Consider the following 18,595-nt stretch of genomic DNA (forward strand, 5'->3'; position numbering starts at 1 on the left):
TCCTTGTGAAATTTACATTAATTTGCTTTTAAATGAAGGTTTTAGTATTTAACTATAGCTACACATTCATTTGGAGAATGCAGAGGAGACCATTCACTGAAAAAAAAAAAAAAAAAAAAAAAAAAAATTTTGCAAATATGCCCTTTAACTCCGAAGGCTTGAAAACAGATGTGAACGTTGCACATTTTAGTACATTTGGCCTGACTCAGACTATTGAGAATCAGAAATGGAAATACCAAATGTACAACAAAATATGACAAGTTTTATTACGTTATAATTAGCGAGGATTATTTTACCCTCTTATGAAGAGAGTAATAATTTGATGAACATGAATTTAATACTTTTTAACTAATGAAAGCCCTGTGGAAATTTTCTGAAGGTTAACTATATACTTCCGTGTTCAAATTAGACTTGACTGTGCTATGAGTGGAATCTTTTTCACTGAGGCTGAAAAGTAAATTAATTGAAACATAGAAGGAAATAAACAAAAACAGTATAATTAATTGCATGTAAACTGAAATAGCTTCTAATATCTAATGAGCTATTCTAATATAGAGAGTATAATAACAATAATATATTTGTGGTATTGGAGAAGATCTCAGCAGTATATATATTAGGCAAAACGTGCATTAATCAGACGGATCCACTGACCAACCGCAGCTCTAATGCTCTAGGTTAAGAGATGCATATTCATGATACACGTTTTCAAATGCACAGACATGACCGACAGACCCAACCCCCTCCACAAGAAACCAGACCCCCCCTACCGCCTATTACCCTTTTAATTACAAAACTGTGCTGGAGTATTAAAGGTTTGTTTAGATAAAGCAGAGCATCTGGTGAGATTAGCTCTACATTATTCTTCGGGAGCAGAATAAAATGTTAAAACAGAAGACCGTCAGGAATACAGTGACATTTAGGTTCCATCTCCACCATAAAAAACGCAGCTGCTGCCGTCTAAAAATGTGTTGTGGCTTTTTGATCATTTTGGATCAATAAATCAGAACTGCCCATCATAGCTCTCATAATGAATTATGTTTTTAATAATGTGATTTATTGAATGCATAATGAGTGAGGTTTATCTGTACAATCAAGCTAATCAACAAATTAAATTATAACGTAAATGTATATGATTATTATCTTGGGTAATACAGGCATTTAAGAGGCTGAAGGGAGGTACAGTGAGTTCCTGCAAATACTCAAGTGAAACCTTGGACTCTTTGTCGAAAAGTAACACGGCAGCAAGCTGTGGGAAGTCGACAGACCTCAAGGTTAATGGTAGTTATAAACTGTAGAACGAAAAGTAAAAGCAATATTTTTAAGAAAAAAAAAACAAATAAAACTGCATTGTGCACTGTAAAAATGTGTAATATTAGCAAACACCATTACAGAAATCACAAACTGACATAAAAAGCAGAGTCAAACTGCCCAACTAAATGAAACACTGATCACCAGTGGTGACCAAATATGTTCAATAAAATCAAAATCTAAACCTCTGTTAATTCTTGTGTTTCTCTTTCCTTCAGTGATTCTGCTTGAGGTGTCTTCAATGTTGGCATTAAAAAAATAAAGAGTTCTTAATTCATCTTTGACGTCTGTCTGTCATTCAGATATTTTTGTTTAAATTTTACTTCAATTTGACTCGTTTTAAATGGTTGGCATTTAAGGAATTAATTTGATTTATGCAAACTCAATTATATTTGTTGAATTTAATTAGATTACAAGCAATATTACTATTGCCAAAATTTTATGGAGTAGATATATTACTTTTTACAGTGTGTGTGTTTGTGTGTATTTATATATCTATATCTATATCTATATATATATATATATATATATATATATATATATATATATATATATATATATATATATATATATATAAAACAAAATGTCGATTGTGGTTGTTTTTGGATTACTTGATCAAGCAATAAAGAATTATTTCCTACACCAAATTACTAAAACCAATTCAGATCCACTGTAATGCTAAGGGTTATAAAGTAAACATTAAGAGCATATATTTTAGCGTGATCAAATACACAAATTATATTTAACTTCTATATCTATGTATTTAACTTCAGAGTCTCCTCATACACATGAGTGACTGATTTTTAAAATGAGGACTTGTAAGCAAAAGATGGACAGCTATTCTTGTGAACTAACGGACGTCATGTCCCTTTAGAAAATTAATTACAAGCTTCAAAAAACGCTGTAAAATCAAACAGCTCATGCAAAGATACTCCATCCTTTTCTTATTGTAATGACGTTCACTGTTGTGTATTTCAAGAAGCGCAACACTAACTTCCACGTAGAATAAAAATCATTCGCTACTATTAAATCATATTTTTTTCTTTTTTTTTTTCATAATCGTTTAGTCCAAAATTACATTTGCAGATGCCAAATAGGCCTACATTTTAATTTTGGGGATCAATCATTAAAGAAAGAGTTGAGAAAATGTGGATGCATTTAAACTATTAAAAAAAAAAAAAAAAAAAATCTTTAGATTATCATAAACTATTTACAAAGATGAAAAGTGATTCTGGAATAAGCGGCAGATCAAAGTAACGTTCCGTAATCCTGGTAAAATTATACAAGCGATCGAGATGAAGCGATCTGAATCCTTGTATTATGGCGCCCTCTTGTGGGCCAGTGCCCAGCTGCTGCAACAACCCACTAACAAATAAAGTAGTTCAACCAAACAAACGAAACCTCTCTCTAAAATATACCCATTCAAAACTGTAGTATGACTTTCTTTGTTTTTGTTTTTTGGAACACAAAAAGAGAAGTTAGACCTCAGTCGACATTCACGTTCAATGTCAATAAAAAATATGCAGTGGAAGCTATGGTGACTGAGGCTTTCATCCCCTAATATTTTACATATCCGTTTATTTTCCATTGTGTTCCACAATGTTTATAATATTGACATGATAAATACTTAAACTAATGAACTAAATCATTTATTGGTTTGGACAAACCATTAACAAAACAAAGTGGCATAATGTGAATAACCAGCAGATGGAGACAAGTTCCATGTATAGGCACATGCTCAGCAAATTAATTTATTTTTTCTGTCTATACAGCATATATATATATATATATATATATATATATATATATATATATATAGGCTATACACAAGACTTGAAACATAGCATCATCATCATAAGACGCATTTATTATTATTATTTTAAAAAGGATTTGAAATTAGACTCAGAAATCAGAAATAATTCCCCCATGTAAACACTTGAGTGGTTAAAAAAATACAAAAATGTTACAATAAACAGTAAAAAGCCTGCTTTAAGTCGTTTTAAATGTCTACTGACCTGTTTAAATCCTTCTCTCCACATTTCGGCCCAGGACAACATGGCCATGATTACTTCAGTGTATCCTGCCTATGAAGAAACAAGCCTACTCATATTTATGTGGTAACTTCTAAATGTGATGAATTACCATCTTTAAGACACCTAAAGATGTTTCATTTAAGTAAGTATCAAAAACAAAAACATAAGTTGTTCGCTTGTTTACGTGAGAACTACAGCTTCAAGTAGGCCTATAGCAGCTGCATGTTGACATAAACTGACTCTCAGAAAAACTACTGATAGGCTCTTTGGGGGGAAAAAACGCAAATAACCAAGTAGAAAACTAATAACTTTTATGCAATATAAGTGCGTTACTAATTCGAACTTTCTGCTCACCTGAAGGAGGAGCGCATGCGCACTCAGAGTCCATCAATTTGACGTTGCGTTTGTTGGCCTTGTTCCACTCACAACTAACTAAAAACACAAGGCAAGTTTTTTCTTTTTCTTTTTTTTCCACAAGGCTTTTCTTTCTTTCTTTCTTTCTTTCTTTCTTTCTTTCTTTCTTTCTTTCTTTCTTTCTTTCTTTCTTTGACCAACGAACGTTGCGCAGTTACCATAGTTACCCATTTATTTGAATGAGGAAAACGACAGATTAAAATGAAGTGAAAAAACATGTAAGTTGTTATAAGATTTTATCTTTACATAAAACAAAAACTTTTTGCCAGTGTATGGAATTCAATTATCAAATGGGTAACGTTACAAGTAATTCAGCTATTTTTTAACGCTATGTGCCCTTGACTTTCCACGAATTAAGATACTTAATAATATACAGTAACTTATACTGTGCAAAAGTCTTAGGCCACTACCAGGTTTGTTGTTTTAGCAATGTTTTAATGACCATCCATATTTATTTTTTGGTCTTCATTACAATTCAAACAGGAAATATGTGTACATTCTGTGTACATATTTCCTGTTTGTATCAGAACAAATGGCTTCTTTAAGCAAAAATTAGTATTTAGTGTGACCTCCTGGACTTACATTTTCTCAAGAAAATCTGACAAACTTCTCATCATATTTTGAAAATTTTTTGTTGGCCTTCCAGTCCTTTTCCATTCCATTTAGGTTTAATAGATCCAAGTTCCTGCTATTGCTCAAGTGTAATGGGAGTTTTTTTAATACTGTTTTTTTGTTTTCTGGTTATATACTAATAAAGACACTGAGAAATAATTATATATGGTCATTATTCCATTGCTAAAACAAAATCTAATGGTCGCCTAAGACTGTTGCACAGTACCATATAATAGGCCTAGCCTATCTTAAAATCCGCAATCTTAGGGTTTGAAGAATCTTGCAAAACACTTGTTCCAAAAAAATCGACTGACTAAAGAATTCATGAAATATTAAGCCATTCATATTGATGCTAAGAGGGCCGATAATGTGGACACGATTACTTATCCTGTGGTTCCCTCTAGTGGGCAACATTTGTATTGCAGCTTCTATCTGTCATTCACTGTTACAAATAAAAGGCTGACATTTCAAATTTGCTTTAAAAAATTTGAGCATCAGCAATTAATGAATTTTTTAAAGAAAATTTGCAATTTGTGTGCTGTGTTAACAAATTATAGGGAAATTAGTCATTACAGTCCACCCTAAAACCCACAAAAAGACCCATTACTTGCAAATGATTGAATTAATCAATCAAATTTACTAATAACACTTTTAAATGTGACGTATGTCAGAATGGGGAAGTTATCCAAAAAGAATAAAAGAAAGATATGATGTGCACAGATAAATCATTTATAATAAACACTGCAATATTCCATAAAAAAAACAAGAATTTTGATTTCATTGGGCAATGGTTACAGGGTTTAACAGAAAGTGATTCTGCTTTTTCTCAAAGATGCATAAAGTATTTCAATGCCTTCTGAGTAACCCAATACTTTGATAGTCACACCTAGGTATTTGTTATTGAGCTCTATGCACTGTTATCTGCTGCACTATAAGACATATTTAATCAGTTTTGACCTTTTAATATCATTCCTAATCTCCCTATGGACACCACTCCATTCAAAAACTTGCCATTTCTCACACACACTGACAGACCTTTTCAGGTCCCCTATTCTTAAGGTGACTTCACTCCGAGACATTCTTAAAGATTGACAGCCCCTGTCAGTGAGGGACAATAGCAGCTCCTGTCAGTGACTGCAAACCAACCCCCACACTTTCACACACTATAAAATTATTTAGCAGCCTAACAGGTATTCTGATGGTAGCCAACATGTTCAGGCGACGGATATACCTGTATAATATTAGCCATGATTGCTGAATCTCTACTTGCATGTTTGAACATATATACGTGGGATACGGGCCAGTGTTGTTGTTTTTTTTTTGTAAGTTTGATCATGTATACATTGAGCTGTCTACTTTGGCAGTCCTCATTGTCATTGTGCAATTGTAGATCACACCTTTAATATGGGTGAATCATATTTGCGAAAATCTGTGAATTTTAGTCTAGTTTTAGTTAATGAAAAAGATCATCAGTTAAAGGGATAGTTCACCCAAAAATGAAAATTCTATCATCATTTACTCACCCTCAAGTTGTTCCAAAATTGAATAAATTTCTTTGCTCTGTTGAGCACAAAGGAAGTTATTTTGATGAACGTTTGTAACTAGGCCACTTTGGGGCACCATTTACTTCCATAGTAGGAAAAAAACTACTATGGACGTCAATGGTGCCCCAAAACTGTTCAGTTCAACACATTCTGCAAAATATCTTCTTTGTGTTCAACAGAACAAAGAAATTTATACAGGTTTGGAATCACATGAGGGTGAGTAAATGATGATAGAATTCTCATTTTTGGGTGTACTGTCCCTTTAAGATATTTTTTTTTTTTTTTGTCATAGATGTTTTTTAATGAAATTAACACTTTCAATTGAACATTAACGCATTTTGCACATGCAGACTTTTGGAGATAATGTTTTCATAACTTAATGTGAATGTTAAGAAAACGTTCTTAGAACATATCACATATAATCTAATGAAAATGTTTAAGTGTGATGTGCTATTTTGTATGAATTCATACGATCTGACTCATTAAAACAGATGATTTTTATGTAAAATATCATCATAAAGGTACACCCTTAAACATAAAACCTTAGCGGGACCTGATAAGATCATACAGATGAGTTGAATGAGACTTTGCCTCACCGCCAGTGTTGCGGAAAGTTACTTTTAAAAGTAATGTGTTACAATATTGCATTACTCCAAAAAAAACAAAAACAAAAAAAAAGTAACTAATTGCATTACTTAGTTACTTTTATGGAATATAATGCATTACATTACTTTTGCGTTACTTCTCACCTGGGCTGGGCTGGGCTTGCTTGCTTGCTCAATTTTTGGTAAATGTAAATGCCATTTCACACCAAAAGTGAAATAAATAAGCCTCAAGCTGATGGAAATGCAAAGTCATGCCTGTACAGTAGAGGGCGCAGCTCAAACAAACCTTTCAGCTGTGCTGCTATTCTGGAAAATATGGAAGCCCGTTTCCGCAACTAAATAAAAAAAATAAAAAGAGTAATTGCGACTTTTTATCTCGCAATTCTGACTTTTTATCTCACATTTGCGAGTTGTAAAGTCACAATTCTGAGATATAAACTCGCAATTGCGTGATATAAAGTCACAATTCTGAGATATAAACTCGCAATTGTGTGATATAAAGTCACAATTCTGAGATATAAACTCGCAATTGCGTGTTATAAAGTCACAATTCTGAGATATAAACTCGCAATTGCGTGATATAAAGTCACAATTCTGAGATATAAACTCACAATTGCGTGATATAAAGTCACAATTCTGAGATATAAACTCGCAATTGCGTGATATAAAGTCACAATTCTGAGATATAAACTCGCGATTGCGTGGTATAAATTCACAATTCTGAGATATAAACTTGCGATTGCGTGATATAAAGTCACAATTCTGAGATATAAACTCGCAATTGCGTGATATAAAGTCACAATTCTGAGATATAAACTCGCCATTGCGTGTTATAAAGTCACAATTCTGAGATATAAACTCGCGATTGCGTGTTATAAAGTCACAATTCTGAGATATAAACTCGCGATTGCGTGATATGAAGTCACAATTCTGAGATATAAACTCGCGATTACGTGTTATAAAGTCACAATTCTGAGATATAAACTCGCGATTGCGTGTTATAAAGTCACAATTCTGAGATATAAACTCGCGATTGCGTGATATAAAGTCACAATTCTGAGATATAAACTCGCGATTGCGTGATATAAAGTCACAATTCTGAGATATAAACTCGCGATTGCGTGTTATAAAGTCACAATTCTGAGATATAAACTCGCGATTGCGTGTTATAAAGTCACAATTCTGAGATATAAACTCGCGATTGCGTGATATAAAGTCACAATTCTGAGATATAAACTCGCCATTGCGTGATATAAAGTCACAATTCTGAGATATAAACTCGCGATTACGTGTTATAAAGTCACAATTCTGAGATATAAACTCGCGATTGCGTGTTATAAAGTCACAATTCTGAGATATAAACTCGCGATTGCGTGATATGAAGTCACAATTCTGAGATATAAACTCGCGATTGCGTGATATAAAGTCACAATTCTGAGATATAAACTCGCGATTGCGTGATATAAAGTCACAATTCTGAGATATAAACTCGCGATTGCGTGATTGAAGTCACAATTCTGAGATATAAACTCGCGATTGCGTGATATAAAGTCACAATTCTGAGATATAAACTCGCGATTGCGTGATATAGTCACAATTCTGAGATATAAACTCGCGATTGCGTGATATAAAGTCACAATTCTGAGATATAAACTCGCGATTGCGTGATATGAAGTCACAATTCTGAGATATAAACTCCCAATTGCGTGATATAAAGTCACAATTCTGAGATATAAACTCGCGATTGCGTGTTATAAAGTCACAATTCTGAGATATAAACTCGCGATTGCGTGATATAAAGTCACAATTCTGAGATATAAACTCGCAATTGCGTGTTATAAAGTCACAATTCTGAGATATAAACTCGCAATTGCGTGATATAAAGTCACAATTCTGAGATATAAACTCGCAATTGCGTGTTATAAAGTCACAATTCTGAGATATAAACTCGCAATTGCGTGATATAAAGTCACAAGCAATTGCGTGATATAAAGTCACAATTCTGAGATATAAACTCGCAATTGCGTGATATAAAGTCACAATTCTGAGATATAAACTCGCAATTGCGTGATATAAAGTCACAAGCAATTGCGTGATATAAAGTCACAATTCTGAGATATAAACTCACAATTGCGTGATATAAAGTCACAATTCTCAGATATAAACTCGCGATTGCGTGATATAAAGTCACAATTCTGAGATATAAACTCACAATTGCGTGATATAAAGTCACAATTCTGAGATATAAACTCGCGATTGCGTGGTATAAAGTCACAATTCTGAGATATAAACTCGCCATTGCGTGATATAAAGTCACAATTCTGAGATATAAACTCGCGATTGCGTGTTATAAAGTCACAATTCTGAGATATAAACTCGCGATTGCGTGTTATAAAGTCACAATTCTGAGATATAAACTCGCGATTGCGTGTTATAAAGTCACAATCCTGAGATATAAACTCGCGATTGCGTGTTATAAAGTCACAATCCTGAGATATAAACTCGCGATTGCGTGATATAAAGTCACAATTCTGAGATATAAACTCGCGATTGCGTGTTATAAAGTCACAATTCTGAGATATAAACTCGCGATTGCGTGTTATAAAGTCACAATTCTGAGATATAAACTCGCGATTGCGTGTTATAAAGTCACAATCCTGAGATATAAACTCGCGATTGCGTGATATAAAGTCACAATTCTGAGATATAAACTCGCGATTGCGTGATATAAAGTCACAATTCTGAGATATAAACTCGCGATTGCGTGATATAAAGTCACAATTCTGAGATATAAACTTGCGATTGCGTGTTATAAAGTCACAATTCTGAGATATAAACTCGCGATTGCGTGATATAAAGTCACAATTCTGAGATATAAACTCGCGATTGCGTGATATAAAGTCACAATTCTGAGATATAAACTTGCGATTGCGTGTTATAAAGTCACAATTCTGAGATATAAACTCGCGATTGCGTGATATAAAGTCACAATTCTGAGATATAAACTCGCGATTGCGTGATATAAAGTCACAATTCTGAGATATAAACTCGCGATTGCGTGATATAAAGTCACAATTCTCAGATATAAACTCGCCATTGCGTGATATAAAGTCACAATTCTGAGATATAAACTTGCGATTGCGTGTTATAAAGTCACAATTCTGAGATATAAACTCGCGATTGCGTGTTATAAAGTCACAATTCTGAGATATAAACTCGCGATTGCGTGTTATAAAGTCACAATTCTGAGATATAAACTTGCGATTGCGTGTTATAAAGTCACAATTCTGAGATATAAACTCGCAATTGCGTGATATAAAGTCACAAGCAATTGCGTGATATAAAGTCACAATTCTGAGATATAAACTCACAATTGCGTGATATAAAGTCACAATTCTGAGATATAAACTCGCGATTGCGTGATATAAAGTCACAATTCTGAGATATAAACTCGCCATTGCGTGATATAAAGTCACAATTCTGAGATATAAACTCGCGATTGCGTGATATAAAGTCACAATTCTGAGATATAAACTCGCCATTGCGTGATATAAAGTCACAATTCTGAGATATAAACTTGCGATTGCGTGTTATAAAGTCACAATTCTGAGATATAAACTCGCGATTGCGTGATATAAAGTCACAATTCTGAGATATAAACTCGCGATTGCGTGTTATAAAGTCACAATTCTGAGATATAAACTCGCGATTGCGTGATATAAAGTCACAATTCTGAGATATAAACTCGCGATTGCGTGATATAAAGTCACAATTCTGAGATATAAACTGGCAATTGCGTGATATAAAGTCAGAATTGCAAGATAAAAAGTCGCAATTACTCTTTATTTTTTTATGTAATGGCAGAAACGGGCTTCCACTGGAATAGGACGTAGGAGAAGAAAGTTCAGCATTCTTTACTTCAACAATGAAACAAAAAAATGAAACACAAATTTTTATGTTTTTCTGAAGCCATTTTTGCTTATTAGTATTGCTTAGATTTGTATTAACATTTGATTATTGCAGGTTTGTGTAATATTCTGTAATAGTTGGCATTTCGCTGTATTATTTATTTTGAGGAATGCTGAATGTTTTTATGCAAGTGAGATGAGTAAAAGCATGCTCACAGTTAGTCTACAACTACAATAACCATAACAGGAGAGGTGTCAGTCAATAAATGTGAAAAAGTAACTTGCTTTACTTATTTGAAAAAGTAACTCAGGTATTTTGTTGTAATTCGAAAGTAATGCATTACTTTACTGGTTATTTGAAAAAAGTAATCTGATCACATAACTCAAGTTACTTGTAATGTGTTACCCCCAACACTGCTCACCATACCAGTCTGTGACCTAAAACAGAAATAATTGTGTTGGACCCTCAGTTTCTTTATCATAGTATGTTGGCTCCACTGAAATGTCATTTCATTCACTGTAAATTCAGCAAACCAGTCTTGTGTTTGACAGCATGTGATTTTAACCATTAACACGATGAAAGTGGCAGAACTAAACATTTTGTGTGGTATAATTATGTTGCACAAAATATAATTTCTAACATCTATGATTTCAGTTGCATTTGTCAGGAGGTGTGCATATAGAAAGAGATGCTGGATTAGGGACAATCATCTTGACAGAGGAATTACTGACGTCTGGGGGTGTGTTTGTAAAGACAAAGGCTGATTTGATAGATGGGCTTCAAATATGAAAAGTGTTGTTCAAGCTCAGATGTGTCTGAACAGTTATTACAGTTTATCGCCGCCAAAATAATTTAGCATTTTTCCAGAAAAAAAAAATTAGTTTATTCTCAAGTGGAAAATAACTTAAATGAGGGCTGTGGTTGTGGGTTGCTGAAATAGCATGTATTTGATTCTAAGAATCTTTAAGACATTCCCACACCTTCCTTTTACGGGCAATCATATTTGATCATTTGAGATTATGGGCATGGATTTTAGCCTAATATCCTCCTGAGAGAGAAAAAATAAAATGTGTCAACATTTCAAATACATTATTAACCAATATGATGTTTACAACTATCCCGCCTTTTATTTTTAAGCCTTCAAATGTCAATAAATTAGCCTAAATTTGATAGAAAATGTCTGTGAACTGCAATGTTTAGGTCATACAAGTTTCTATTTGGATATAAATCTGGGTCATTCCAGCCTTGTTTATTCAAATGAATATTTTTTATAGTCGCTGCATGCTTTGTGTCACAGTTCTTCTCTAAAATCAATCAAGCTAAAAAAGAAATTCCAGTCAGACCATGATAAAGGTGTTCAAAATGTATTTTGTTGCTTTCTCTGGATTCTAGCAAGTTATAGGCTTTTCCTCCTTCAGTCTACCCACTTTCTCAGAGGTGAATCTGAAAAATATTGAAGAGATTGCTTTAAGGTTTATGCCATTTCAGCAAAATAGTTCTGCATTTGTGTCAGCATTGTAGCTGCTGTTTTTGCACTTCTGACAATTGCTTTTCTTGTCTGGTTGCCCAGTTGGTCTAGTACTCCAAAATGGATTTAATGGTTGAAATAAAGGTAGAATGTTTATGTTTAACTGTTATAGTGGACACACTGATCCAAGGAATATTTGAATCTTTTTTTATTTGAATATTTGAACAGATTTTTGTTAGGGGAATTATTATTATTTTTTTGTTGTTGTTATAGATTCTGAAGACATCTAAATATTTATTGGATCATTTTAACATAGAGACTTTAAAAAAAATTAAAAACAATCTTACCAACTACAAACGTTTGAAGAGTAGTGTGTTTTGATCTGACATAAAAGAATTTTAAAATGACCGTAATGAAATTTGGTGCATCAAGAAAATGTACACAGGTATATCCACATTAAAAATTTAATATCAAGACATTCAGCATACAAAACAGCCCAAAGTTTAAACCAACAACATATTGTCTATGCAGATCAAAAGTATACAAACATTTTGTTTTTTCATCCTCACACGGCGCAAATTAAATCATGTCAGTATAAATACAGTATCATGTCTGTTAATAAATACATTCAAAACATTGATAACTTAAATCAAATAAATCCTCTGTTAATAAGTTAAAATGAAAAACATTTTTTTTTTTTCATCGTTTCATTTTGGTCATACAGTAAATGCATACTAAAGATCGCTTCAAGGCATAAAAGAGCCAACCCCTAAAAATGCTACACCTGAAAGCTATCACAATAGTGGTTGTTGATTCTTTTTGCTGTTGTTTTTTACTGAAAATCCAACCTGCAATACAACATGACATAAAATGTTGCACTAAGACGTTTACAGCGGGCATAATAGCCTTCATATTGGACTGGAAAATCTGTATCATTACACAGTGAAATGGTAAACAAGATTGTGGAAAAACTACTACTGAATGACTACATCATGTCTTTGTAAATCAATATAAATAGAAGAGGATGCAAATCTTTTTGTTATCTCCATGGAAAAAAAATAAGATAAAATCAGGATGCTTAAATTATTCATCCAGTATGTCACACAGTGTCATACAGTATTTCATCTACAGTAATTAAGCGCAGATTTTTTTTCCTGTCACATCTTCTCATGATTGCCCTGGTGACAAAGAGTGAAAGATAACAGGAGTACAAGAAAGTACAGATTTTAAACCACTGAAAACAGCATTAACTGAAAAGAGTGTGCCAAGCATAGTACCATAGTAAAAAATGTTAAATTTGTTGAAATGCCAAATGTCACTGAGCTGAGACCTATCGACTCTACTTAAAGCTGCCAAGTCATTTTGTGCCACTTCAAATGTCAAAGCTGTGAAAATAACAAAATCTAAATATAGAAAATAATTAGATAAAAGACAGAACTACGCAGGGATGCGTAGAAAAATTATTAGTACCAAAATTATGCCAACAGATATCCACTATGTGTGTTACAAATTCAACTGAAATGGAGAAATATACTGGTAAACCATTAAAACATGGTAAATGTCAGTCATTTCTTCCTATAAAACCATCTAGACTTGTTCCATCTATCTATATATCCATCAATCTTTTTTTTTTTGGAAAGAAATGTCTAGCTGGGTAGCATTTTGTTGCCTCCCAACAATATGCATAAGTACCACAGCAAATAACCTGTATTAACACCTCAAATAACACTGCTGTTAATCATCTTGAACAGACTGAAACATTTGTGAATGCTGTATAAGACACATGAGGATGACATCAAATCTTAAAGTCCAACCATCATGTTTTGTGCTACTGCAATCGTAAAGCAAAGAAAACAGAAACGTGTTTCTTTGGTAGTGGCACTCTGAAATACTTAAACTAATCTGAGAAGATGCTAAAAGAAAATAGCAAAAGAATGCATATGAATCAAGCTACGATAAAGATCTTTTGCCTTTTCCCAGTCAGCTAAAGACAAGACAATGTGCTTTAAACGGAGATCTGTGAGAGTGAAAGCAAACTAGTTCGCTACCGTAAGAGTCTACTTCCTTTGGCCGTGAGCGTTTCTATCTGAGGTACTCTTCTTCTGAGAAACTGTCCAAGCTCTCATCATCGCTGTCTTCCAGTTCTGGAAGATCTCCCCACAGCAGAAGGTTCTGCCCTGTGAAAGAGACAGACTTGTATTATTGATAGTTGAAGCATTTATTAACATTATGTCCAAAATATGTGACCCGTGCCAGCAAAATGAGTGGGAATGCACACGGGTTGATTTTGAGCTACAGGCAACACAAGTGAAAAATGCCAATTTTGGTCAAAATTGAGGTTTCCACAAATAATTTGTTAATTAAGCCCTCGTCTAGTGATCCCAATACTCCAAATAGCATTTAAACATCTAAAAGTATTTTATATTTGTATGTTTTCTGAGAGGAGTACCTTTCTTTTGACCATGCTCGCTTCACCACGTGCGCTTCTTCCCAGCACAAGTTCTGTATCGTTTTAAAGCACAGCATTCCAACTTTGTAAATATTCATAGCAAATTCTCAATGGCATGAGTCTGAACCAATGAAATGTGATTTTCAAACTCATGCTTATATAAAGAAAACCATCTTACTCTCGCTGATTGATAGATCCGAATCGCGCGCACAAAGACGCCTCAGACAGCGTGCGATCCCGATATACACATACAATCAGAAATACAGTATTTCCAAAAAATCTGTCTTGGCGAGTATTCACATAAACATCATCTGTTATGTCTTAGTGACCGTTTGGTTAACTCATGGGTAAAAACATCTGATGTGTAACATTGTATTAAATCCGTTTGGTAGGTCTTAATACAGGCTGTCTGTTTCATTAATGTCAATCAAACAATTGTGGAATCATCAAAAAAATAAAAATAAATGTTGAATATATATATTTTTCCTACAGATATGGGTTTTGACTTGGTTTGTGCCAAATTTGCTGGTATTACCAGGGATTTTAAGGTATGGTTCTTAGGTGATTTTGTTTTGGAACCTTCAGAAAACTTTAAGTCGAATTTTCTCAAAATCGACTTCAAATGTTACTGTATGTGATGCAGTGCCGTCTAAGGGCCCGAAGATCACGGGCATCCAGTATGGTTTTCCGGCCTTGTCACTTATACACATAGATTGTTCCAGATTCTCAGAATCTTTGGATGATATTATGCACTGTAGATGATGATAACTTCAAACTCCTTTCTGATATTGCTCCACTATTTTTCACCGCAGCTTTGGGGGAATTGGTGATCCTCTGCCCATCTTAACTTCTGAGAGACACTACCACTCTGAGAGGCTCTTTTTATACCCAATCATGTTGCCAATTGACCTAAGAAGTTGCAAATTGGTCCTCCAGTTGTTCCTTATATGTACATTTAACTTTTCCAGCCTCTTATTGCTACCTGTCCCAACATTTTTGGAATGTGTAGTTCTCATGAAATCCAAAATGAGCCAATATTTGCATGACATTTCAAAATGTCTCACTTTCAACATTTGATATGTTATCTATATTCTATTGTGAATAAAATATAAGTTTATGAGATTAGTATTTTGTACAGTGTCCCAACTTTTTTGGAATCGGGTTTGTAATTACTTAAAAAGAAAAAAAAGGAAAAAATACATTAGATCACTGACCCCAACATTTTGAACGGTGGTGTAAGTGTAGTTAAGCTTTAATACACATGAAATGAAACATAGCAACCATTTATCTTGCTGAATAGAGATTAACATGTCAGCTTACACTTGCTTCCTGAACTTACACCACACAATAATAAGTTCATTTGAAAGATCAGTTGGCAGCATCTTGTGTTGTAAAAAATGCTACAGTACAAGGCACATCTTATAAAACAAACAAACAAAACAAAAAAGTTAAATGACTAGCCTGGCACACTATTTTTGCAATAAAGACATCCTCCAAGGGTATCAGGCAAAAGGCTCAATTACTGAAGATTTATACCTTTTAACATGCCCTTTTGTGGCAGACCAAATACAACAAACAACAAAAAAGAAGCTTTCAACACTTTGTATCAGAAGATATGCCTTGAACTATTTGTTTTAGGATTTATTTGACAACCATTTATACAGTTCTTTCAGATCCTACAACTGGTTTTACATGCTTCACCTGCATATAAAAACCTTCACTAGTGTGAGTCAATCCATGCATAATCACAGTCTATTACTTAGTGTTAATGGCCGAATCACAAGCAACAAGCAAGCAAGAACATAGACGCAACTGTTCTTCAAGTGTATTTTTAAATGTTTGTAGTTTTGTCAAAGTCTGTTACAAACCTTTTTTGTTTACATAGGATCTTTGAAGGATATGAGCAGATAATCTATGAAACAATGGTATGCAAATGCTGTCTGACCATAAGCAGTGGGCATAGACAGTGTTTTTACACCAAATGTCTCAAACCTGTTGCATCCAGTCTATTGATGGTGGACACAGCCTCACTGTTGAACATCCAGAAATGACCATTGTTGCAGGAGAGCAAGCAGGGCTTGCATGGGGCCACCACGTGATATCCCACAACATTCCCACTGAAAGTGCAGAAAGAGCCAGAGAGACAGACAAAAACACAGGAATCAAATGCTTTGTGAGACACAATGACACAGAACAGCAAATGGCTCAGTGTAAACAAAGAACTAAAAGCTAAAAGGGCAAAACAACATTTTTGAAGCCAACTTGCGAATTTAAATATGATACAGTGTAAATATAAGGCAAATACACTCCTGTTTAAAAGTTCAGGGTTGCTCATATTTTTAATATGCACAATACAGTTTTAAAAACAGTAATATTGTGAAAATAATTGTTTTCTATTTGAATATTTTTAAAATCTTAATTTTTAGCAGCCATTACTCAAGTCTTCAGTGTCACGTGATCCTTCAGAAATGATTCTAATATGCCGATTTGCTGCCGAAGAAACAATTCTTATTATTAATCAATGTTGACGACACTACTTAATATTTTTGTGGAAATTCTGAAACATTTGAGAATTCTATGATGTTTAAAGTTCAAAAGAACAGCATTTATTTGAAAAATAGAAATCTTTTGAAAAATTAAACATGCCTTTACTGTCACTTTTCATCACTTTAATGCATCCTTGTTGAATAATAATAATAATAATAATAATAATAATAATAATAAAATCTTACTGACCCCAAACGTTTCAACGTTAGTGTATATAACCATATTTGTTATTAATAAACTTAATGATTCCAAACACTAGTTGTGCTAAACACTATAGGGACTTTATGAATAAAAAAAAAGAGATAGTATTTATAAAGACCTCTTTACCATTTCAAACAAGCAATGTCTCTTAATTTGCATTTGCAGCTTTCAGTAGAATAGCAGCTTGCCACAAAATCAACTGTCCTAAATGGGGAAAACAACACAGATTTATGTTTATGTTTATAAGAAGCATTAAACTGAATATTATGATCATTTTTACATATGTAATGAAAGGTTTGTGTGATGCTGTCTGATCGTGGAAGCCTCACCTATTTGGGGGTATGTCGGTTGAGAACAACTCTATTTCCGTATCAGCCAAAAGTACTGCTTTCATCCCCCTCATACACAGCAAACTGTCACAGTATACACAGTTGACTTGCGTCACACACTTATTCTTGAAATTTGAAGTAGACATTGTTGAGTTGAGATCTTCTCAAGTAAAGCTCCTAACCAAACGCGGTTCCTGTTGATTACAGAGATGATCAGAAATGATAACAGAGAGTCAGCACCTAAACTGAAAGCTACAGTAGATGTTTAAACAGTCTGACAGAGACGACCTGCACCTGTCTAGCCAGCTAGCCCTAGCCCGTTTTACCTGTATTACATTAGCAGTGTGTCCAAGTCATGAGTCTTTTGATCACAAAAACAGAAAAGCCCTTCAAATTAACATCACGGATGTAAATCACAGTAATTCCTAGTGGTCATTAATCGCTGTTAGATTACAGAAAAGCTGTACCTTTCTTGTTATTAGAAAGCTAGCTTGCTAACTAAAATATGAACTATTTATTTACCAAGCACGCCATAAAACCATTCTTTACCTGTTATCGGATATCAGATAGTTCTAGATCTAAGCGGCAGAGAAATACATTGTACTGCTGTACAATCTCTCTGTCGTTACAACAGTGAATAGATTGCTAAGCTACGTTTGTTTACGTCCGCGTCAAAGCGGATATTCACTTCCTGAAATATTTTCAAACAGCCTGATTTCTAACGCTGATTGGTTCCAAATTAGCATATCCAACACATGATTGGTCAGCTCAAATTCCTTAGGTGATTGGTTGCAGTGCCAAAACCACTAGTGAGGGGGAAGTCTGAATCATTTCCGCAAATTTCGAGTGAGTTGTTTCAAAGAGCTGGTTCAAAAAAAGGATTTAGTGATTCTTTTATCATCACGTGGTCTTTGACATCCCGTTGCGGTAGATTGCAAAGCCATTTGTGGCGACATGTTGCTGTTTATTACATATATTTCAATTCAGTCTTGTGCTCTAGTTCAGTTTGTTGCAGCAATGATTCAGTTCGACACAAACTTATTTAAAACATGAAAAATATGATTTGAATTTACATGAAAAATAATCTCTTGGCTAAACAGCTTGCTTGGTTCAATGTATTTAAAACAAACTCGACAAGAAATTCAAGTGATTCGCAAGAGATCCAGTTCATTGGTT

The 18,595-nt window shown here is 33.9% G+C and overlaps 1 protein-coding gene across 3 annotated transcripts; it reads right to left on the reverse strand.

The window, feature by feature from the left end:
• Positions 1–12,348: 12,348 nt before the first annotated feature.
• On the reverse strand, positions 12,349–18,107 carry fam72a (family with sequence similarity 72 member A). 3 transcript variants are annotated; one of them, XM_067387324.1, is made up of 6 exons: positions 17,969–18,107; positions 17,420–17,613; positions 17,217–17,294; positions 16,335–16,459; positions 13,942–14,070; positions 12,349–13,071 (listed from the first exon to the last, which is right to left on the reverse strand). In XM_067387324.1, the coding sequence occupies exons 2-5, from the start codon at positions 17,563–17,565 to the stop codon at positions 13,976–13,978; spliced, it is 444 nt and encodes a 147-aa protein (XP_067243425.1). In that variant the 5' UTR covers positions 17,566–17,613; positions 17,969–18,107; the 3' UTR covers positions 12,349–13,071; positions 13,942–13,975. The 3 variants fall into 3 exon arrangements, 2 of the variants coding, with proteins under 2 accessions (XP_067243425.1, XP_067243423.1); XM_067387322.1 differs by having other exon boundaries at positions 12,349–14,070; XR_010895275.1 differs by lacking the exon at positions 12,349–13,071 and having other exon boundaries at positions 14,013–14,070; positions 16,211–16,459.
• Between the last annotated feature and the right edge of the window lie 488 nt (positions 18,108–18,595).

The sequence above is a fragment of the Chanodichthys erythropterus genome, chromosome 6 (genome assembly GCF_024489055.1).
Source record: "Chanodichthys erythropterus isolate Z2021 chromosome 6, ASM2448905v1, whole genome shotgun sequence".
NCBI lineage: Eukaryota > Metazoa > Chordata > Actinopteri > Cypriniformes > Xenocyprididae > Chanodichthys > Chanodichthys erythropterus.

Excerpts from the sequence above, each read along its gene's own strand:
- fam72a (XM_067387324.1), bottom strand. The coding sequence starts at position 17,565 with ATGTCTACTTCAAATTTCAAGAATAAGTGTGTGACGCAAGTCAACTGT. Across the intron at positions 16,460-17,216 it reads GACATTGCTTGTTTGAAATG|TGGGAATGTTGTGGGATATC; the intron begins GTAAAGAGGTCT and ends CTGCACTTTCAG. Across the intron at positions 14,071-16,334 it reads CAATAGACTGGATGCAACAG|GGCAGAACCTTCTGCTGTGG; the intron begins GTTTGAGACATT and ends TCTCTTTCACAG.